We start from the raw sequence: 23943 nt of genomic DNA, 5'->3' as shown, positions 1-23943 counted from the left end.
GTTGGGTGGGAATTCGAACCTGCAATCTTTCAATTACAAGTGCGTTGCGAGCCACCACGGCCCACATCTCTTTCACTCTGTTTCTTTAAGAAAGCAGTGCAGGAGAAACTTTTTGCTATGTGTGATGTACAGTGGGAGGGGCACGGTGGCACAGTGGCTAGCACTGCTGCCTCACAGCAAGATGTTCCTGGGTTCACTCCCACTGCTCAGGGTTGATTCTTGCCTGCGGCCATTGTTCCCAGGATAGACTCTGGTGATCCCAGTTGGGATTAAGTGGTTTCAGAAGATGGATGGGTGGATTTAGAGTGGACTAGCTATGAAAGTGTTCACCACAAGGCTACAGAGCAGAGAATAACACAAATGGCAGTGAAGAAACAAACACCCTCACACTCTAAAGCCTTCTTATATGAATCTTACATAAATTTATACAATTATTAAAATAAAATAGAGAGCATCAAGCAGCAGCAACAGCTCTCATAGCAACGTGCTTAACATCCATGCTTCCAAATTTTGTCATACGGGGGCTGGGGGAGTCCAGGGAGACCCTCTTTGCAAATATCATATATCTGTATGGAATGAGAAGAAGTAATTGTGAGTTTGATTACACCATGTTTTAAAATAGTTGCTTCTTTCTTTACACAAATTGGTTTTGTATATCAAAGTACTTTTCACAAGTAAAAGCTCTACAGACACACTGTGCACACACTCACAAAAAGCTTCAAGTTAAGGTTGCGTGTGTGAGATGTGAAATAACAAAGGCTGTGGTCAACTAACCCTCTTGGTCGCCGAAAGAAAGGCGTGTTCTGAAGAGTGGTCTGCTATGTAGTTAATATCGTCACCTGTAGCCAGTGGGAAGACAGGAACAGAGAAGGAGTGAAATAAAAACCTAGCAACAAAACACTGTCTGGGTTTTTACGACGAAAATGTTTTATTTGTATGATTCATTTAATCAATTTAGATTTCATTTTGCAGCACATTCAAGTTGTCACCATTTTTTATGTTCTATGTTTTATGTCGATGACCTTATAGGAAGCTCCTGTCAGGTAAATGAGGCTCAATTCACACAACAACTTCCAGAGAAATTCTGTCTCGTGCCGGCATGAACCTTTGCAAATGAACAACAAATTCACCGTTGTTGAAGGCAATTGTCTCCAGACTTGACCAAAATATGGGACCAATGGTGCACAGAACTGCCAAGACTGCCACGTTTGGAGTTAATGGAGGCGTTAATTGGAGCAAGACTAGGGAATAATCTTCTCAAGCCATTAAACATAGAAAGAAATCATCTTAGACTTTGGACAGATTCTATGATTGTCCTTCATTGGATACGTAGCATCGCACAAAAGTGGAAACCCTTTGTGGAAAATGGGGTGACACAAATCCAAAATTTGACGAATCCAGAGTCATGGTCACACTGCCGTGGCAAAGTAAATCCTGCTGATCTACCCACCAGAGGCCTGAGTGTCGAGAACCTCGTGCAGAATCACCTATGGTGGAATGGACCTACTTTCCAGTTGTCTGTTGAAGAGACACAAGAGATTGAAAAGAGCTATATTTCTGATGGGGCCAACAGTCTTACCAACACTGAACAAATTGAACCTAGACAAGTACAGTGAATACAGGCTGAATACTGTACTGAGAATAACGGCATGGGTGAAGCGCTTTATAACTAATGCTCGCTCCAGTCAAAGGTTTACAGGGGAGCTCCCTACAGAAGAGCTTACTTCAGCCAAAGTATACTGGATGAAGGTGACACAACAACATAGGGCGCTTTTCCACCTCACCAGAGACTGTACCTTCGGTACTATCGGTACCATAAAGTACTTCCATAAAGTACCAAAAGTATGGTTCTTCTCTTGTGTCGGTTTTCCACTGTTGTAAAAACTGGTACCGCTGCCAAATGACATCATCAGTGACCGCCCCTGACTGACATCATCACAAAGCGCGGCGCGGTATTTCATACATACATGACTCTTTATTATATTTTCCTTACTTCCTGTTTTCCACACGGTCACACCCATTTCCCATCGACTTATATTCATGCCAATCACCAACTGTTTTACATACAAATACGAATACACCACATCTTCCCTTTCTAGAGAGCAGAGGGTAGACTGCCTCTGTCTCACCAGACCTTAGAGGATTATTCTGCCTCTTTTGTTGAAAGGTCTGTTCCTATTTACTACCTGAATGAAAGAACAGTATAAATATAGGCACCTTTCTCACAACAAACCTTTACAAATTAGTTTTCTTTCTATTTTTTAGGTGTGCAAACTTTTATAAAAAAAAGGTTTAAAATTAACATTTCTACATTCAACAGTACCTAAAACTAAAAACTTTTTTTTTTTTAAGTAATCCTGTTCATTTCACAAATTAAGCCTAAAAGGTTTAACTATAGCTCTCCCCGATCTGGTTCTAACAACATGCGCCTGTGCAGATGGGCTTTGGGACACTGCGGCAGGTGATTTGGATGCTGCCTTGAGGTTGATTCCGGTGTCCGTTGCGTTGGTATCAGAGAATCTCTGTGTAGTGCAGAGGTGCGCAGGGGTATCAGATGGCTTCAACTGCGTCTCACTCTCCGCTGAGGTACCGTAGGTCCAGTTAATAAGACCTCGGAATGGAATGTTCCCGGAGCACCGTTCCCGACAAGCCCATTGCTTGAAGCTCCTGATGCACAGTTTTTGAGATGGGCTTAATGCCAGAGCATGTGGCTCACTTCTCCAATGGTGGGGGTTTTAATCCCAATTCTGCGGTGTGTGTGTGTGTGTGTGTGAGGGGGGGGGGGGGGGGGGTGCGCTGTATTTATAATTTTTCTCATCCCCACAATATAAACCTCAATTTTATAAAAATATGTGAATGCAATAAAGAAAGTAAAATAGCCAAAAGTCTTGTGGATTGTTTACTTGTGGTTAAGTTTAAGGCTAGGTTAGGGTTGGGTCATAATAAAGATTAGGGTTATGCTCATAGAAATTAATGATGAGTCCCCACAGTGATAGGAACATATAAACTCTGTGTGTGCATGTGTGTGTATGTCTGTGTACACAATGTGGTGGACCAGCATCCCGTCCAGGGTGAAACCCAGTCTTCTTCCCTCTGTGCCTGGGATGGTGTTCAGCCCCTCCCATCATAAGCTGTGGGTATCTGGAACTCATATGTTAGGCCTCTGAACCTGGGCTTGTTAATCTGCATCTCTCCTCCTGCTCTGCCTGCCCCTTAGGCCTCCTCCTTGGAGCTACAGGAGTCTCAGCTGGAGGCCAAGCTGCAGAAGAAGGAGGAGGAGCTGAACAAACACGGTCAGATGATCTCCATGATCCATAGCCTGAGCAGCGGCCGGCTTAAGGATGACAATGTCTCCCTGTGACGTGACACAGCCACCCTGCTCATATCCTTTGTAGTTGCGGGGGATCCAGTCCATCACCTGGTGGCGTTTCTAGGCTTTCCAAAGTGAGCGGACTTGAAGAGCTGCTCTGATTTGTTTGTCGGGCCAGAGTGTAAAGCTGAGCCCTTATCGTTTAGCATTCTGACCAAAGCTGTGTCTTAGTGCTTCAAGACCACACCTATTTTTTTTAACCACAGTTCACTGTGTAAGGATGCACAGTGCAATGATATAAAAGTCAAAACAGGATGGATACTAAGAATTACTTTAAATTTACAGAATGAATTTAATATATTAATGCTAGTGAATATAATAAATCTTAATAAACGAATATATACGATGTGTGAAGAGCAGGTTTCATTTCTTGGACTCCAGGCTCTGGTTACGGTCTCAGGCCTGGAGCTCCTGCCTCAGGTGCGGTCAGGGTTCTGAGTCACTGGGTCACTGATCAGTTCCAGTCCCTCATCAGGCTCATTCTGCTGGTTTTCTGTATTCCTATAGGTGACGAGGTTTTAATGAAACCACATGCATATTGAATTAACAGCCTTAACAAATAACTGATTAAATGTAAATATATGAATGTAGTTCCACTGTGTACGTTTATGAAATATTCTGGAAGATTGTATTTGTAGTTTCTCAGAACTGTTAAAGGTGCCATAGAACGAAATTTTGACTCAACAGAGTTGGATATGGAGAGTTTGCTACATGGAACTTACATACTTTGTGAGGAGATGCACATTTGCATGACTGCTGTATACCAACCTGCTTGCTTCATTGTCTACCTCTCTGCCTGGGTCACCGGTCAGTCCCACTACCCCATCAGTATCATTCTGCTGGTTTTCTGTATTCCTGTGAGGGACCAAGCAGTAAGGCGACAAACACAGGAGCTTAATTAAAGAAATAGGGCTTTGCAATGCAAACAATAACAAACTGAAACCTTAATAACTGGGCCCATAAAAGAGGTCAACAAAAACATATTATTACATAGCAAAAGAGTAACTGACACAAACTGACCTTTCTAATAAGGAAACATGGAGGAACATATATAGCAGTTTGGCCAAACCAATTAATTCATAAAAGGGGTAAACCAAATAAGCACTACATATAACTAAACAACGCAAAACACAGCTAAACCCCAACTCCTCCCTCTTTCAATGACAGCGCATGGTTCACTCCTGCTTCAGGGGTTGTCCTTTGAGACACTTCCGCCCTCAGCCACACCTTTATGCTGAATAGAAAAGACCATCCCCTACAAAGTAACTACAAACCAAAAGATTAAACAATCACTGCACACAACCCTACAATATCAATATATGCACACACACACTGCACCTAACACCAAAGACAAAACACAACAAAAACCTATGAATTATTACTGTAAAGCAATTTAATTAGAAAACGCATACAAATACTGAACTACGGTCTTACTGTGTGGCTATAGCCATCACAGTTCCTATAGGTGACGAGGTTTTAATGAAACCACATGCATATTGAATTAACAGCCTTAACAAATAACTGATTAAATGTAAATGTATGAATGTAGTTCATATAACTAAACTAACAATGTAGGAGCCATATGTACGTTTATGAAATATTCTGGAAGATTGTATTTGAAGTTTCTCAGAACTGTGTTTTTTGTTAACTGTTAAAGGTGCCATAGAACGAAATTTTGACTCAACACAGTTGGATATGGAGAGTTTGGTACATGGAACTTACATACCTTGTGAGGAGATGCACGTTTGCATGCCTGCTGTATACCAACCTGCTTGCTTCATTGTCCACCTCTCTGCCTGGGTCACTGGTCAGTTCCAGTCCCTCATCAGGCTCATTCTGCTGGTTTTCTGTATTCCTATAGATGATGAGGTTATAATGAAACCACATGCATATTGAATTAACAGCCTTAACAAATAACTGATTAAATGTAAATGTATGTGTCACGCCCGGCTCGTCTGATCCTCGTGTGTGCCACGCCGCCTGATTATCCACGTGTGCTTCGCCGATCATGCTCAGCTGTTTCCTATTATTTCGCCCTGTCTTGTGTATATCAGTCCTCCTCAGTCGAGTGTCCGTCACTGATGTTATGATGTTAGTCTGTAGCCGTCTCCCCCTCAGTAAATCCCCGGTTTTCCCTGTCGTTTGCCTGTTTGCCCGTCCTTACCCACGGATCATAACAGTATGAATGTAGTTCATCTAAGTAAACTAACAATGTAGGAGCCATATGTAAGCTTATGAAATATTCTGGAAGATTGTGTTTGTAGTTTCTCAGAACTGTTAAAGGTGCCATAGAACGAAATTTTGACTCAACAGAGTTGGATATGGAGAGTTTGGTACATGGAACTTACATACCTTGTAAGGAGATGCACGTTTGCATGACTGCTGTATACCAACCTGCTTGCTTCATTGTCCACCTCTCTGCCTGGGTCACTGGTCAGTCCCACTGCCTCATCAGTATCATTCTGCTGGTTTTCTGTATTCCTGTGAGGGACCAAGTAGTACGGCGACAAACATAGGAGCTTAATTAAAGAAATAGGGCTTTGCAATGCAAACAATAACAAACTGAAACCTTAATAACTGGGCCCATAAAAGAGGTCAACAAAAACATATTATTACATAGCAAAAGAGTAACTGACACAAACTGACCTTTCTAATAAGGAAACATGGAGGAACATATATAGCGGTTTGGCCAAACCAATTAATTCATAAAAGGGGTAAACCAAATAAGCACTACATATAACTAAACAACGCAAAACACAGCTAAACCCCAACTCCTCCCTCTTTCAATGACAGCGCATGGTTCACTCCTGCTTCAGGGGTTGTCCTTTGAGACACCTCTGCCCTCAGCCACACCTTTAGGCTGAATAGAAAAGACCATCCCCTACAAAGTAACTACAAACCAAAAGATTAAACAATCACTGCACACAACCCTACAATATCAATATATGCACACACACACTACACCTAACACCAAAGACAAAACACAACAAAAACCTATGAATTATTACTGTAAAGCAATTTAATTAGAAAACGCATACAAATACTGAACTACGGTCTTACTGTGTGGCTATAACCATCACAGTTCCTATAGGTATTGAGGTTTTAATGAAACCACATGCATATTGAATTAACAGCCTTAACAAATAACTGATTAAATGTAAATATATGAATGTAGTTCATATAACTAAACTAACAATGTAGGAGCCATATGTAAGTTTATGAAATATTCTGGAAGATTGTATTTGAAGTTTCTCAGAACTGTGTTTTTTGTGAACTGTTAAAGGTGCCTTAGAATGAAATTTTGACTCAACAGAGTTGGATATGGAGAGTTTGCTACATGGAACTTACATACCTTGTGAGGAGATGCACGTTTGCATGCCTGCTGTATACCAACCTGCTTGCTTCATTGTCCACCTCTCTGCCTGGGTCACCGGTCAGTCCCACTACCTCATCAGTATCATTCTGCTGGTTTTCTGTATTCCTGTGAGGGACCAAGCAGTAAGGCGACAAACACAGGAACTTAATTAAAGAAATAGTTCTTTATTGACTCCCAAAATGCAAACAATAACAAACTGACAACCTTAATAACTGGGCCCATAAAAGAGGTCAACAAAAACAAACATAACATAATATTACAAAGTAAAACAGTAACTGAAGTAAACTGACCTTTTGAAATAAAGAAACATGAGGGAACATATATGTGACCCGTGCTGGCAAAATGAGTCGGAATGCGCACAGGCTAATTATGAGCTAGAGTCAAAAATGTGCATGTTTGCATGCCTGCTGTATACCAACCTGCTTGCTTCATTGTCCACCTCTCTGCCTGAGTCACTGGTCAGTCCCACTGCCTCTTCCGGCTGATTCTGCTGGTTTTCTGTATTCCTATAGATGATGAGGTTATAATGAAACCACATGCATATTGAATTAACAGCCTTAACAAATAACTGATTAGATGTAAATGTATGTGTCACGCCCGGCTCGTCTGATCCTCGTGTGTGCCACGCCGCCTGATTATCCACGTGTGCTTCGCCGATCATGCTCAGCTGTTTCCTATTATTTCGCCCTGTCTTGTGTATATCAGTCCTCCTCAGTCGAGTGTCCGTCACTGATGTTATGATGTTAGTCTGTAGCCGTCTCCCCCTCAGTAAATCCCCGGTTTTCCCTGTCGTTTGCCTGTTTGCCCGTCCTTACCCACGGATCATAACAGTACGAATGTAGTTCATCTAAGTAAACTAACAATGTAGGAGCCATATGTAAGCTTATGAAATATTCTGGAAGATTGTGTTTGTAGTTTCTCAGAACTGTTAAAGGTGCCATAGAACGAAATTTTGACTCAACAGAGTTGGATATGGAGAGTTTGGTACATGGAACTTACATACCTTGTGAGGAGATGCACGTTTGCATGCCTGCTTTATACCCACCTGCTTGCTTTATTGTCCACCTCTCTGCCTGGGTCACTGGTCAGTCCCACTGCCTCATCAGTATCATTCTGCTGGTTTTCTGTATTCCTGTGAGGGACCAAGCAGTAAGGCTACAAACATAGGAGCTTAATTAAAGAAATAGGGCTTTGCAATGCAAACAATAACAAACTGAAACCTTAATAACTGGGCCCATAAAAGAGGTCAACAAAAACATATTATTACATAGCAAAAGAGTAACTGACACAAACTGACCTTTCTAATAAGGAAACATGGAGGAACATATATAGCGGTTTGGCCAAACCAATTAATTCATAAAAGGGGTAAACCAAATAATCACTACATATAACTAAACAACGCAAAACACAGCTAAACCCCAACTCCTCCCTCTTTCAATGGCAGCGCATGGTTCACTCCTGCTTCAGGGGTTGTCCTTTGAGACACCTCCGCCCTCAGCCACACCTTTATGCTGAATAGAAAAGACCATCCCCTACAAACAAAGTAACTACAAACCAAAAGATTAAACAATCACTGCACACAACCCTACAATATCAATATATGCACACACACACTACACCTAACACCAAAGACAAAACACAACAAAAACCTATGAATTATTACTGTAAAGCAATTTAATTAGAAAACGCATACAAATACTGAACTACGGTCTTACTGTGTGGCTATAGCCATCACAGTTCCTATAGGTGACGAGGTTTTAATGAAACCACATGCATATTGAATTAACAGCCTTAACAAATAACTGATTAAATGTAAATATATGAATGTAGTTCATATAACTAAACTAACAATGTAGGAGCCATATGTAAGTTTATGAAATATTCTGGAAGATTGTATTTGAAGTTTCTCAGAACTGTGTTTTTTGTTAACTGTTAAAGGTGCCATAGAATGAAATTTTGACTCAACAGAGTTGGATATGGAGAGTTTGGTACATGGAACTTACATACCTTGTGAGGAGATGCACGTTTGCATGCCTGCTGTATACCAACCTGCTTGCTTCATTGTCCACCTCTCTGCCTGAGTCACTGGTCAGTTCCAGTCCCTCATCAGGCTCATTCTGCTGGTTTTCTGTATTCCTGTGACGGACCAAGCAGTAAGGCGACAAACACAGGAACTTAATCAAAGAAATAGTTCTTTATTGACTCCCAAAATGCAAACAATAACAAACTGACAACCTTAATAACTGGGCCCATAAAAGAGGTCAACAAAAACAAACATAACATAATATTACAAAGTAAAACAGTAACTGAAGTAAACTGACCTTTTTGAATAAAGAAACATGAGGGAACATATATGTGACCCGTGCTGGCAAAATGAGTCGGAATGCGCACAGGCTAATTATGAGCTAGAGTCAAAAATGTGCACGTTTGCATGCCTGCTGTATACCAACCTGCTTGCTTCATTGTCTACCTCTCTGCCTGGGTCACTGGTCAGTTCCAATTCCTCTTCCGGCTGATTCTGCTGGTTTTCTGTATTCCTAAAGGTGACGAGGTTATAATGAAACCACATGCATATTGAATTAACAGCCTTAACAAATAACTGATTTGATGTAAATGTATAAATGTACTTCTAATAACTAAACTAACATTATGAAATATTCTGGAGGATTGTGGTTGTAGTTTTTACAGTAATTTTCTTAAGGAGTTTGCAGATTTTTTTTTCACAAACCTGGTGGTCAGTATTCACAAAGCTGTTATTGTGGATGGTTTTAACATTCATATGGAGAAGGATAGTGATCCTTTAAAAATAACATCTGCAGCTGTTCTTGACTCTGTAGGTGTATGTCAGAATGTAGTCGGGTCTACTCATGTCTGTAACCATACCCTTGATTTGATCATTAGTCATGTCTGGTGGAACATGTGTCTATTATGCCACAGAGTCCTCTGCTCTCAGATCATTACTTGTTATAACATTTGAAATCCAGTATAGCCTCCCGTTGACCACAGCTCCAAAGTACAGAATCAGATGTTCCATTGCCTCACTAACTACAACATCTATGAAACAACTTCCACAGTCCTTCAATCTTATATCTGAAGCATCGTGTGTAAATGAACTTGAACAGGCAACTGCAAATATGGAAAAAACTCTTCGTACCACTCTAGGTTTTGTGGCTCCACTTAAGAGGATGAACCATAGAGATAAGAAACCTGACCCCTGGTACTCTGATCATACACGTGAACTCAAACAGGCGTCACGCAAGATAAGCTAGAAGTTTTCAAATCTGCCTGGAAAGAGAGCCTCTCTAAATACATACAAGCACTAATGACTGCTACGTCAAAACCAATCCTAAATTCCTATTTGAATCTGTGGATAGGTTAACACAGAATTCTTCATTAAAAACACAAGCTCTTAAGAGTGAAGACTTTATTAAATTTTTTAAAGGTAAAAGAACTAAGATTAGACAGACCATTCAGTGCACGTCCTTAGCTACTTTTGGCTGCCAGCCTCCGGCTAGTCTTATGCCTACTGTCCTGCCCCGATCGTCCAGCCCTCGTGTGTGCCACGCCCCCCTGATCAACCACATATGCTTCCCCGATTGTGCCCTGCTATTTTCCATATGTTTTCCAATGTTCCAAAACCTTTTAAAATGGGTGGTATTAGACCCGTCCTAAAGAATCTTGAACCTAGTGTTTTAGGAAATTATAGACCTATCTCAAATCATCTTTTCATTTCAAAGATCATGGAAAAGGTTGTAGTTCATCAGTTGTCTTCTTTCCTACAGAAAAATAATTCTAATGAATTATATCAATCTGGCTTTAGACCAAACCACTGCACAGAAACCGCTCTAGTCAAAGTAATGAATGATTTACTTATGGCTTCGGACAGTGGCTTTATATCTCTGTTGGTATTTCTAGATTTAACTGCAGCATTCAATACTGGTCCCACAGGGATCAGTCCTGGGCCCGCTCCTGTTTACCCTATACATGCTACCTCTTGGTAACATTATTAGACAACATGGTATTGGGTTTCATTGTTATGCAGATGATACACAGTTGTACATATCTGTTAACCCTGATGATACATCACTGCTATCCCGGTTAGAAGACTGTCTATTAAATATCCGGGACTGGATGGCAAAAAAAATCCTTATGTTAAATACAGAAAAAACAGAAGTATTGCTAATTGGTCCCAAGGCTACAAGAAATAAGTTTCCCCATCTAAACATTGGTAGCCTTCCTACACAACCTAACACGGTGGTTAGAAATCTTGGTCTACTAGTTGATTCAGATTTATGTTTTGATGCTCACATAAAAAGTATTACTAGAACTGCGTTTTATCATCTACGGTAGACAGCTAAGCTTCGTAAGATGCTCTCACTTCATGATGCAGAAAAATTAATACATGCCTTTGTAAGTTCCAGACTGGATTACTGTAATGCCCTCCTATCGGGTTGCCTGTCTGGATCCTTGCATAAACTTCAGTTGGTACAAAATGCAGCAGCCAGAGTTCTTACAAACACCAATTAATGTGATTATATTAGCCCTGTTCTCTGCTCCCTTCATTGGCTACCAGTTAAGTCTCGGATTGACTATAAAATACTGCTGTTAGCCTAGATAGCACTGAATGGCCTTGCTCCCAAACACCTTAGTGATCTGCTGACCTCATACAATCCTCCACGCTTGCTTCGTTCTCAAGGTGCAGGATATCTGTTAGTACCTAGGGTAGAAAGAGCTACAGCAAGCTGCAGAGCTTTCTCCTACAGAGCTCCTCAGCTGTGGATTGGTCTTCCACCGGATGTGCGGGTTTCAGGCTCACACTCAATATTCAAGCCTAGACTAAAAACACTCCTGTTTAGTTTAGCTTGTAGGGACTCTAGTTCTAGCTCTAGCTAACTCCTCACTCCCAGTCAGACCTATAGTGTGACGTGTAGAGTTGGGTGGGGATCGGTGCCATTGGCTTTGGATAAACTGGACTGTCAGTGCTGTCACTCTGGCTTCACACCCCCTTGTGGAATTGGAGTGCTGACATTTCAGGGACTCCCCATGCCTGCATTCCCACCTGCCTCTCCCTCCTACTTATGCTGCCATAGCCATATCTGCCGGAGCTTACATACTGCACTCACCTAACTGTTAGCACTGCCTATAGTCTCCCCTACTTTGACTAATTGCACATTTTATTTCCCCTCCTCCTCCTGCGGGGTGCTGCCTGGAGACAGCAACCTATCAAGATGTCCAGCACACCCTGCTACATGTCACATCGCCTCTACGAATGACGTCCCTGCCTCCAGCTCGCCGTTCTGCCTGTGTCATCTTCCATGTATGACCCGCTGCCTTACTAAACTTACTGGTTATCTAGCGACTGGAAGGAGAGTCGACACCGACTTGTCATCACCTCCCTGCTCCCTGGATGTGTCTCAAATCTTATGACTTAGACAGTATGGCTCGGCACTTAGCCATTTCTCCCATTTGACTCTCCCTGCCGCCCCCTGGAGGTTGGGCTCCCCCTTTGGGTCTGGTTAGGGTTAGGGCTTCCTCTGCTGCCCCTTGGAGGATGGGCTCCCCCTCTGAGTCTGGTTAGGGTTAGGGCTTCCTCTGCTGCCCCCTGGAGGTTGGGCTCCCCCTTTGGGTCTGGTTAGGGTTAGGGCTTCCTCTGCTGCCCCCTGGAGGATGGGCTCCCCCTTTGGGTCTGGTTAGGGTTAGGGCTTCCTCTGCTGCCCCCTGGAGGATGGGCTCCCCCTTTGAGTCTGGTCCCTCCCAAGGTTTCTTCCTTCTAGGGAGTTTTTCCTTGCTACTGTTGCCTCTGCCTTACTCACTGGGGGCTTTGGGTGGGGATGCTGTAAAGCGATTTGAGACGATGTAATGTTGGGATGACGCCCTATACAAAAATAAATGTGTTGTTTTTGAGAACTGTGTTTTTTGTTAACTATTAAAGGTGTCATAGAACGAAATTTTGACTGAGCAGAATTGAATATGGAGAGTTTGGTACATGGACCTTGCATACCTTGGATTACAAACACTGTTGTCTCCTCTTTCAAATATAAATCCCATATATGTAAAAGAAGGTGGTCAAATGGGTTGATTCAACAATCCTAGACTGTTACGTAAAAGTCTTACCTATACCCCCAAACTTAACATATACCAGCCCATTTTCAAGCCCAATGAGCCTGGACAATCTGCAACATATATTATCTATCCTGAGCAGCATGAGTGCAGAGTTTCCACAAGGGCACATGGTGAGAAAAAAATATATACTGACAGCCATTGATATAAGGTTATGTAATACTAGTAGGCTAAGAAGGTAAGTCCTATTCAGGGGTACTTGCATAGTTCTAACTGTTCAGCTGCATGGTTCTAACTAGGTAAGTTGTTAATGTTGTTAGCGAGTATGCTACTGGGAAACATACCTCGGGTTTAGGGGATTAGTAAAAAAAAATTGAAGTAAAAACTCCAAATTCATTACTAACAACACAGTTATAAGATGCTCAACTTGCTGTTTGGAGGTCTTGATAAAACTTGCATGTTGAAGCTGGCATCATAACATCGTTTGTTTACCGAGATGAAACATAATTACAGTGCTCTTGCTGTGATGCAGTTAGGACTGCAGTAGGCTGGAGGGAGCATTACAGTTACATACAGCAAAATGTTCCAGGTAAAACTAAATGACAAAACATATGATGGGGATACATTCCGAGAAATGCATCATTAAGCGATTTTGTCATCTGCAAACAGAGTGCATGTTCACAAACCTAAATGGTATAGTGAGCAATGTGTTGTGTTATGACATCACTAGGCAATAGGAATTTTTCAGTGCTACAGTATGTTATGGGACCACCATCATGTATATGATTGGTCATTGACCAATGGCGTTGGTTGGTTCTGTTTGAGCCATTGAAGTGCCTTGAAGTGCCAATCAGAGCAAAGCTCATCAACATATTTATGAGCTTACCAAATATGGAAAAATAGTTTTGTACTTTAAAGTTTTGGTATATCAGACTTTTAGAACGATAGGAAGTCAGCAGTGCAGATAAAAATGGCATCTCAGTTATCAAGGGGGGGTCACTGGAACTGCATTTGGAAACTGGCGGCTGCCTATACAGTAGGACTTTATCACTTATCACTTTGTGTTTTTGGCTTTATCTGCTTTACTTTGTTTAAATGTTACTGTAACTGGAGACACACACTTGCATTCCTGCTTTATACCCACCTGCTTGCTCTGTTGCCTGCTTGTCTGCCTTGGCACCTCATCCTAAAACTGTCCCGGATCTGCTGTCTGAAGTACCTTTTTTTACGTTTTACGTTCAGCATCATTGCGTGGATTAAAGTGTAGAAAAGACAAGCAAGCATCTGATTAGTGTTTTTTTTGTTTGGATATCATTTGGCAAACTAGCTTTACAAACAACTATATGTTTCCCAATTTATGCAGCTCTTAAAATAAATTTTCAATGAATAACTTAAGAATTATACCTCCATATGATGCATGGCAGAATTATGAAGGCTGCAATGAAGGCAACAGCAAGGACTGGCCACAGCCATTCATGCCCCTGGTTCCCTGTGGGTGAGATTTCACACTGTGGATCTGCAGGATGCTGGATCACATGACAGATGCTGCTGATGCCAGCTGTGCCCATGGGTCCTGTGACCTTAGGGTTGTGCCACAGTGAAGTGACCAGAGCTACTAGCTAACAGCCAGGCTCAGGTGCTCCGAGGAGCTGAATAGCTGCTAATCAGCAACCAGGTAGGGGCTCTGAGGGCCAGGATCTCTCTGCATGGAGCCTCAGCCTTCAGTGACTAAGAAAGGAGCCAGACTGTATGCAGGTTAACAAAAGAGAAGGAAGCCCCCTTTACTGCAGCCCAGATCACTATGGCTGCTGAGGGCTGGAGCCATTGGGCTCCTGTCTCCCATCTTACCTGCCCCAGTAACTCTGACGCTGGTGTAGACCGTGTGCCTGCTGTACTCTTTGGAGAAGGTGCAGATAAATGTTCTATTAATCTCCTGGCCCTGTAAGTTCTGCAGCTGCAGGGATCCGTTTCCTGACTGAGCCTGGACTGGGTCCAGTTGGACCTGGTCACCCCAGTCGTTGGCCACCTTTCCAGTCTGGCTGCTGAAGCTGAGGAAGACAGTGGGCTGCCCCGTCGTCATGAAGGCCCAGGTGAGGTTGAAGTTCTGCAGATCATTTGGAGCATGGCAGGGGATGCTCAGAGCTTGGCCCTCTACACCTTCAATTATGTCTGTTACATGAAAACCAGCAAAGATAGACGTCACAAACACAGCAGAGCAGACAACAGTGCCTGTCTGAAATGTTGAAGCTGTGGTACCTTGTTGTTTCAGTGAGGCCGTCCATAGCTGTGATTCTCCCTCTGAGGAGATGGAGCAGATGTATGTGTAGTCTGAGAGATTTCCCAGAATTCTCATCCGGCTCTCCAGTGTAAAGAGACCTGCTGATTCTTCCAGGCTTTCGTTGGAGGCTTTTGAATTTGTAGGGGGGTCAGTCGCCCAGGAAACTTGAGGCTTGGGATAGATGTTCTGGGATGAGCAGTGAACCTCCTCACCGAAAACCTTCATATCTACTGATCGGACTGGAGCTAAAAATGCAAAACAGTTAGACCTGGAGCAGCGGGCAGGACAGGAGGTCGATGGTTTAGATATTTGTAGTAAAGGAACTTATGAAAAATGTTATCTTTGTGCTGTGTCTGAGACCATTTCATAAGTATGTTGGTGTGAGTGTTGTGGCCCGCTGCCTTTCCTGAATCCTGGTTCCTAATCGCTGGTTCTGCTTCTTGAAAGTTTTGGCTTCAGGTTGTTAATTTGACCACGTAGCAGCAGGTATAACAGAAGTTCCCATGTGTATGCATGACCAAAGGTTTACTGTTAACATTCCCCCAAAAATCCAGTAAATCACAGCATGGCTGAGAAATGTGTCTCTCTTTCTTGGCTCCGCTCCTAACCCCCCCTCTTGAAACCTCATTCCTCCATGAACTGAATGTTTCCGAGCAGTGACTGATTCATTATCAGTGTAATATGGGTATATACCCTATCTGCAGCCAACTGTCTGATAAATTACTAACCAGCGCACTGTACTTGTTTGTTCCTGGTGAAAATTATCATGCAGCTGTTGCCTATACCACCCATACTACGTGCAGTTCAGGATAGGTAATCTGTATGATGCTAAGCAGGTTTGGGCCTGGCCAGTACTTAGATAAGAGAGCAAGTCGGAAAGCTGCGTTGCTGTTGAAAGAGGTGTTGGTGTGTCTGACAGGTTAGTCCATCCTGTGTTGGTGGCACTGTGCTGTAACAATGGTGCCATCCTTCGAATGAGACATATAACCGAGGTCCTGACTCTCTCAGGTCATAAAAGATCCCTGAGTATCTTTTGAAAGAGTATGGGTGGTACCTTGATGTCCTTGCTAAATTGTCCACTATGGCCCTATGAAATCTGGCTTCCTAGTCATTCCCTATATCTAACTGGTAAATTCTCTCTTGCCCATTCACCACCTTAGTTAGTTCATGCATCTAAGCATGATTAATATTTTTCCATTTTTCATTGACACAGGGTGGGAAAACAAATTTATACTGGCTGACAGTGACTCTCCCTGCAAGCAGCCAATAATAGGATCTGAAGCATCACATAGCACAGAGTGGATGATGCATTTGGCCAATGGCTGCATACTTCTGTGATGGTGTTTTGGACAGATTTTGTTCCTTTTTATGGTGTTTTAATACCAGCAGCCAAGACTTGTGTGAATTCCTAGGATATACTGTTGCCACATCTCTGAGTGTCCTGCCCACGGTGCTGAGCCTGTTGGCATCACATCAGGCAGAACACAGACATGCCGTCCTACTATGTCAGTAAGTATGTTACAGGACTGATGGGGATGCTGACTGGGATCATGATGCTGGGAACCAGGAGCGTGAGTCACTCAGCAGCATTTCAGAATCATGTCTAAATGAAGGCACACTATTCTAGAAGGTTCTCTAAAGATCACTGTAATAACACTTTTGTAGCACGTGCACTGACCTTTGACCTTGACGACCACGACGAAGGACTCCTGCTTCTGTGTAGTGCTGCTGTAGCAATTGTATGTGCCGCCATCCGTGAGGTTGGTCCTCCACAGGCTCAGTAAGGCATTACCCTTGGCCACCTGCTCCTTGTCCATAGAGGTCCTGTTTTTGTATGCTGGGTCCTGCAAGGCCAGTTGGTCCATGTGGTCGTAGAAGCTGTGGACCACAGCTGTACCTTTATTCCAGTGGATGACTTCATTTCTACCTTTTGTAAATTGGCAGGGCAGCACACAGACTTCAGAGAAGACACAGGTCACCCTTTCTGAAAAAGGAGTTTTAGTGAGAACACCGGCGGTCACTGGATTGAAAGGAAATGGGATTAGACGTTTACCGAGGAGCTACAACCTCTCTCCATAACAGACAGGTGGGGGTGAGCACCCTGAGAAGCGCATTGGCAGACATCTCTATTCCAAAGACAGCCTCAGAGATCAGATCATCATGCTTAAACTTAACACGTCCCATAAGTGGGGCGGCATGGTGGTGCAGTGGTTAGCACTGTTGCCTCACACCTCTGGGACCCGGGTTCGAGTCTCCGCCTGGGTCACATGTATGCGGAGTTTGCATGTTCTTCCCATGTCGTCGTGGGGTTTCCTCCAGGTGCTCCAGTTTCCCCCCACAGTCCAAAAACATGCTGAGGCTAATTGGAGTCGCTAAACTGCCCATAGGTGTGCATGCGTGAGTGAATGGTGTGTGAGTGTGCTCTGCGATGGGCTGGCCCCCCATCCTGGGTTGTTCCCTGCCTCGTGCCCATTGCTTCCGGGATAGGCTCCGGACCCCCCACGACCCAATAGGATAAGCGGTTTGGAAAATGGATGTCCCATAAGTAATATGTAACACTTAATGCCAGAAAAGCATTTCAACTTTTCTGGCAAAAAATATCAACGTCTTTGCAATTGAAAAACTTCAGTGAAGATAATTTTGTCAAAAAAATAATTTCACTTCAATTACAATTAGGGTTCCACTTTACAATAAGACATAAAGGGATTATGAATGGTTTATAAGCAGGTTATTAATTAGGATGTAACACTTTGTAAATCATTCATAGACAATTATAAACAAGTTTTACCACAGTTTTCTTTTTATTAATGAGTTACTACCCTTTACAAGTGGCAAAAGGGAGCCTTATTGTAAAGTGGTACCAATATACATATATTTTCAAAGTTACAAAATATTAGCTGAAAAATATACAGAACCTATTCAATGACTTGAGTATTTGTTTGAATATAGTTTTACTTGCAGCATTTCATTTAATTACACAGACTTAAAGAAGGTGTTGGTTTCACTTTAACATTCATGTTCCTGAGTTTCACAAAATCACATCCATTACCAAGTGCTGGAAGCAGAAAACCACACAATCTTAACTAAAACATGCTGCGTGATGAAATGTGTCTGAAATGCTGTACTTACCGCTGGATCCGAAACACAATAATGACCAGAAAGTCCACAGCAGACCAACGACGGCAAGGAGAGACATTTCCTTCTGTTCCAAAGGTTCGCTGTCAAGTTACACTTTACTTGCTTGTGATGCTGCAAAGAATGTAGCTGAACAGGCACTGTGAATGTATACCATGGGCAATAGAAAAGCCTCTGCTTAACCAGTCATGACAGTGACGCTTAATCATTCCTATCGCTGCATTCCCCTGACAAGTATCCAATAAATCTTTTAAATATGTGTCATCCACCATCCAGCCGCCTGTCCTGGTCATGTGGGTTTAAGATCGGAAGAAGTCTGAGTCCATTCATAAATTAGATCAATTAGTCGCTTTTTCCTCTCCATTTCTCCACCTCAGAGAAATAAAGATTGGTGTAAAAAAAGTTTTAACACTAAACCAACAACAAAATATTTCCAAATTTACACAGCTCTTCTAACTTGATAAATGAATAACTTAAACATTGTACCTCCATATGATGTATGCCAGAATTATGATGACTGCAGTGATGGCAACAGCAAGGACTGGCCACAGCCATTTATGCCCACGGTTCCCTGTGGGTGAGATTTCACACTGTGGATCTGCAGGATGCTGGATCACATGACAGATGCTGCTGATGCCAGCTGTGTCCGCGGGTCCTGTGACCTTGGGGTTGTGCCACAGTGAAGTGACCAGAGCTATTACCAAACAGCCAGGCTCAGGTGCTCCGAGGAGCTGAATAGCTGCTAATCAGCAACCAGGTAGGGGCTCTGAGGGCCAGGATCTCTCTGCATGGAGCCTCAGCCTTCAGTGACTAAGAAAGGAGCCAGACTGTATGTAGGTTAACAAAAAGGAAGGGAGGCCCCTTTACTGCAGCCCAGATCACTATGGCTGCTGAGGGCTGGAGCCATTGAGCTCCTGTCTCCCATCTTACCTGCCCCAGTAACTCTGACGCTGGTGTAGACCGTGTGTCTGCTGTACTCTTTGGAGAAGGTGCAGATAAATGTTCCATTCATCTCCTGGCCCTGTAAGTTCTGAAGCTGCAGCGATCCGTCTCCAGACTGAGCCTGGACTGGGTCCAGTTGGACCTGGTCCCCCCAGTTGTTGGCCACCTTTCCAGTCTGGCTGCTGAAGCTGAGGAAGACAGTGGGCTGCCCCAGTGTCATGAAGGCCCAGGTGAGGGTGAAGTTCTGCAGATCATTTGGAGCATGGCAGGGGATGCTCAGAGCTTGGCCCTCTACACCTTCAATTATGTCTGTTACATGAAAACCAGCAAAGACAGACGTCACAAACACAGCGGAGCAGACAACAGTGCCTGACTGAAATGTTGAAGCTGTGGTACCTTGGTGTTTCAGTGAGGCCGTCCATAGCTGTGATGCTCCCTCTAAGGAGATGGAGCAGATGTAGGTGTAGTCTGAGAGATTTCCCAGAATTCCCACCCGGCTCTCCAGTGTAAAGAGGCCCACAGAGTCTGGTAAGCTTTCAGTGGTGACCTGAAGGGCTTCTGAGTTTGTAGGGGGGTTAGTGGACCAGGAAATATGAGGTTTGGGATAGATGTTCTGGGATGAGCAGTGAACCTCTTCACCGAGAACCTTCATATCTACTGATCGGACTGGAGCTAAAAATGGAAAAACAAATATTAGACTTGACAGGAAGTGGATAATTTAGATATTTGTACAAAGTACTCAGTGAAAACAATGGTATCTATATGCTTTGTCTGAGATCTTTTCATAAGGATGTGGGTGTGAGTGTCGTAACCTGCTACCTTTCACTCCTGATTTTGGTTCCCAAAAACTAATTCTGCTTATTGGGAGTTTTGGCTTCAGGATGTTAATATGGTATAACAGATATTTCCTCATCTATGAATGACCAAACATTAATTATTAACTTGTCCCTAAACATCCAGGAATCGCAGCATAGTTGAGAAACTTGTTTCTCTTTCTTGGCTCCGCCCCCTTTCTCCTTGAAACCTCATACCTTCATAACAGAAACCAGCTGATATTTATAATCAAACTGAAAGTGCCTAAGCAGTGACTGATTCATTATCGGTGTAAAATGGGTATATAACCTGCTCCAGTGAACTGTCTAATTACAGTAATTACTAACCAGCTCCCTCTACTTGATAATTTTCCCTGGACATGTTACCTTCATTATCAACTACAGGAAATTTGTATGCCAACCTTTTACTGTGATATACAGACACAGTAGTATTTAACCCACAGTATTGTTTCTGTCTCTGTTTCATTGTTCTGTTTCATTTTAATGCATTTAAGTGGGTTAATTATGTGTGTTGATTAATATTTTGTTCCATTTCTCATTGACAATGAAGATGGGAAAACCATTCATACTGCATCACTGAGCCCTGGACCCAGTGGACGGTTGATTTGTCTAATGGCTGCTTACTTTTATGATGACGTTTTATACAATTTGACTGCCGACACTAGAATCTGATCATTTTTATAGTGTTTTAATACAAGCAGCCAAGGCTGTATATATTCCTATAATATACTGTTGTCACATGAGTGTCCTGCCCACGGTGGTGAGAACTGATGGGGATGCTGACCAGGACCAGGCGTGTGACTCACTCAGCAGCATTTCAGAATCATGTCTAAAAAGTCTCACCTTTTTAGAAGGTTCTCTAAAGATCTCTAATAACACTGTTGTAGCATATGTACTGACCTTTGACCTCGACCTCGACGAAGGACTCCTGACTCTGTGTAGTGCTGCAGTAGCACCTGTATTTGCCGCGGTCCTGGAGGTTGGTCCTCCACAGGCTCAGTGAGGCGTTGCCCTTGGCCACCTGCTCCTTGTCCATAGAGGTCCTGTTTTTATATGCTGGGTCCTGCCAGTTAAGTTGGTCCCTCTTGTAGTAGAAGCTGTGGACCACAGCTGTACCTTTGTAATAGTGGATACACTTTGTACTCAAATTTCTTTTATTTATTTATTAATTTTGGAATAAACATTCTTTGTACACGTGTTTACAGTAGCCATATTGTTGTCTGCATGATTATTGCGTAATGCTTTCTAATTTTCTAAAAGTGAAGAGTGAAAACTGTCCGTAAGTAGGGGTGCAATGACATACTCAGCGCACGAGGCACGATATTGGGTTCACAAGAACGAGACGAGACGATATTTTAACAAAACTTTAAAGTAAAACTTTAAAGAGCAAATATATATTACTGGAAAGCAGCCTCTTATTTGATTAATTTGAAAGACAAAAAATGCAAAATAATGCAGACGTACGGTGAAATGTTTTAAATAATCACCATCATCATATGCAGTAAAGAACAGAACAAATATCTAGCACCATAAAATATTTCGCCACTAACTCAAATGACAGGCTTCTGTCCTATTTCACTTCTCAATTAAACATAAAATATAATATAAATAAAACAATATAAATAACAAAATTAAACTTTTTAAAATGTTTTCTTCACTGGTGCAGTGGATTTAAGTAAAGAGCTATGATGGTACTGCAGATGGCTTTGCACATTAGTAGCGTTAGCCGCTACTGTATGTACGGCATTAGTTTCCTACAGTGCTTACAGATGGTTCGTGTTTTACCTGTCACCCTTTTGCCGTTTATATTTTCCACTGGGTACACAAAATGCCATACTGACAAAGAAATAAACTCAAAACAATACCTGTTGCAGGTCGTGAAACAGTATCGCGAACAATTGCCTGACTTCTAAAAGTAAACTTTCCAACAACTGACTGCAAAACTATGTTTATATGGATTACGGACTCGATTCTCAGATTCTGAGCAGTATATAATAATTTTCATGTTTGTTTCGGTTATCTTATTTCGGTTAATATTGTGTTCCGTGGAATGGAACGTGAATGACGTGCGTTATTAGCGCACATTTTCACTAATTTTGACAAACAAATTGTCAGTAACTGATAATAAATTCACAATTTGTGAGCATTGCTTCATATTAAGTGGTTTCAACACAAACAACTGTTGTAGTGATAAGTTATGTAAAAACAGGTAAAAATAACGTTTGATGGATCGATATTTCACCTTAGGATTTTGGTATTAACCATAACTTTGTTCTGCTTGAGCAACCCCTAAATAGGCACCAATATCACTCAAAGTTTGCAGAAATACTTCTTTTGTTGCCCGTGACAATATTAGAGGGTGAGACCTATGGAATCTTGCCGTTTTATTTTTCATGCATACTTAAGAACCACATACAAAAGGTGTTGGTTTCAGTTTAACATTCATGTTCCTGAGTTTTGACGAAATCACATCCATTACCAAGTGCTGAAAGCAGAAAACTACACAATCTTAACTAAAACATGCTGCGTGATGAAATGTGTCTGAAATGCTGTACTTACCGCTGGATCCGAAACACAACCATGGCCAGAAAGTCCACAGCAGACCAGCGACGGCCAGGAGAGACATTTCTCTGTTCCAACGGTTAACTGTCAAGTTACATTTTAAACGCTTGTGGCTGAAGAGGCACCGTGAATATATACCATGGGCAATAGAAAAGCCTCTGCTTAACCAGTCATGCCAGTGATGCTTAATCATTCCCATCGTGGTATTCCCCTGACAAGTGTCCAATACATGTTTTAAATATGTGCCATCCACCATCCAGCCGCCTGTCTTGGTCAGGGGGGGGGGGGGGCTTAAGATCGGAGGAAGTCTGAGTCCATTCATCTACTGCTACTCATTTTAATTTCTTATTCCACATTACATGCTCAGACATTAAGGTATACTACAGGTACATTACTTGTTCCTAAAGGTACAAATAACAAGAAAATACCCTCACAGGTACAGTAATTGTTTTAGAGGTACATTTATGTTCTCTAAATAATAATTATTTATATTAATAATAATAATAATTATAATAATAATGACACTTTATTGATGTGGAGAAATTCCCTTTTCACCTACCCCATCTTTCCCTCCATGACCCACATGTAGGTGAGAGTCAGCTTGGCAGTGAAGGGCAGCCACCTGCAGTGCACCACTGGAGCTGGGGCTTAAGGGCCTAACCACCCTAAATGGTACACATTTGTACCACTTCATACCTAACTACACAGGTATATATAATCAAAATGCACTTAGATTTTTGCTCTCTTTTTGTTAATTGGTCACGGTCAAAGTTTATTTCTGTAGCACATTTAAAGCAACAAAAGTTGACCAAAGTGCTGAACAGAAACAAGCTACAGTAACAGGATTTTTTAAAATCAAGTAATAAAACATTCCAAGTGATGTTAAGGATATAAAAATAGAAGAAACTGAACAAACAAACAAACAAGTAAATAACACAGAATAAAATAAAATTCCAGTTAGGAAAGTGAAGGATATGATGCTCCACTTGAATCAAACAGCATTTCACATAGATGGGACTTCAACAGAGAACTATAAGTCTCTGCAGACTGGGCAGTGTTTATATAAATGTGACCCTCCAGCACAAAACCGTACGGAAGTCGCATGGCCGTATTTTTAGATATTTTTTGTCCTCTTTCATTGTATACCATAATTCTAATTTCTAGTTTTTGACCCAAGTGTACAGTTTTGTGCTGGGGGGTCACAAATGGGCAAACTATTCTAACGGTTAGGAGCCAACACCACAAAGGCACGATCACCCCTACATCTAAACGCAGATCTGGGGACATAAATGGTAAGAGATCTGATGGGGATATGGAGGCGAAGAATTTGCCAGCCTGTTTAAGGCCTTAAAAACAAAGAATAATTTTTAAAAATCAATCCTAAAAC

At 42.2% G+C, this 23943-nt stretch overlaps 1 protein-coding gene across 1 annotated transcript in view; it reads right to left on the bottom strand.

Moving 5' to 3' along the window:
* The window catches only part of LOC125719880 (uncharacterized), a 67388-nt gene that overhangs the window by 20161 nt on the left and 23284 nt on the right, over positions 1–23943 (bottom strand). The window contains exons 12-21 of the mRNA XM_048994676.1: positions 14211–14295; positions 13951–14025; positions 9197–9283; positions 8754–8882; positions 7792–7878; positions 7166–7252; positions 6750–6851; positions 5765–5851; positions 5139–5225; positions 4139–4225 (exon numbers count right to left, since the gene is read on the bottom strand). Of these exons, the coding sequence (XP_048850633.1) occupies positions 4139–4225; positions 5139–5225; positions 5765–5851; positions 6750–6851; positions 7166–7252; positions 7792–7878; positions 8754–8882; positions 9197–9283; positions 13951–14025; positions 14211–14295 (913 nt within the window). The remainder of the gene's footprint in view (positions 1–4138; positions 4226–5138; positions 5226–5764; positions 5852–6749; positions 6852–7165; positions 7253–7791; positions 7879–8753; positions 8883–9196; positions 9284–13950; positions 14026–14210; positions 14296–23943) is intronic.

The sequence above is a fragment of the Brienomyrus brachyistius genome, chromosome 24, assembly GCF_023856365.1.
Source record: "Brienomyrus brachyistius isolate T26 chromosome 24, BBRACH_0.4, whole genome shotgun sequence".
Classification (NCBI taxonomy): domain Eukaryota; kingdom Metazoa; phylum Chordata; class Actinopteri; order Osteoglossiformes; family Mormyridae; genus Brienomyrus; species Brienomyrus brachyistius.
Note: the sequence above shows the minus strand (reverse complement) of the source record. Positions and strands in the feature narration are given on the sequence as shown.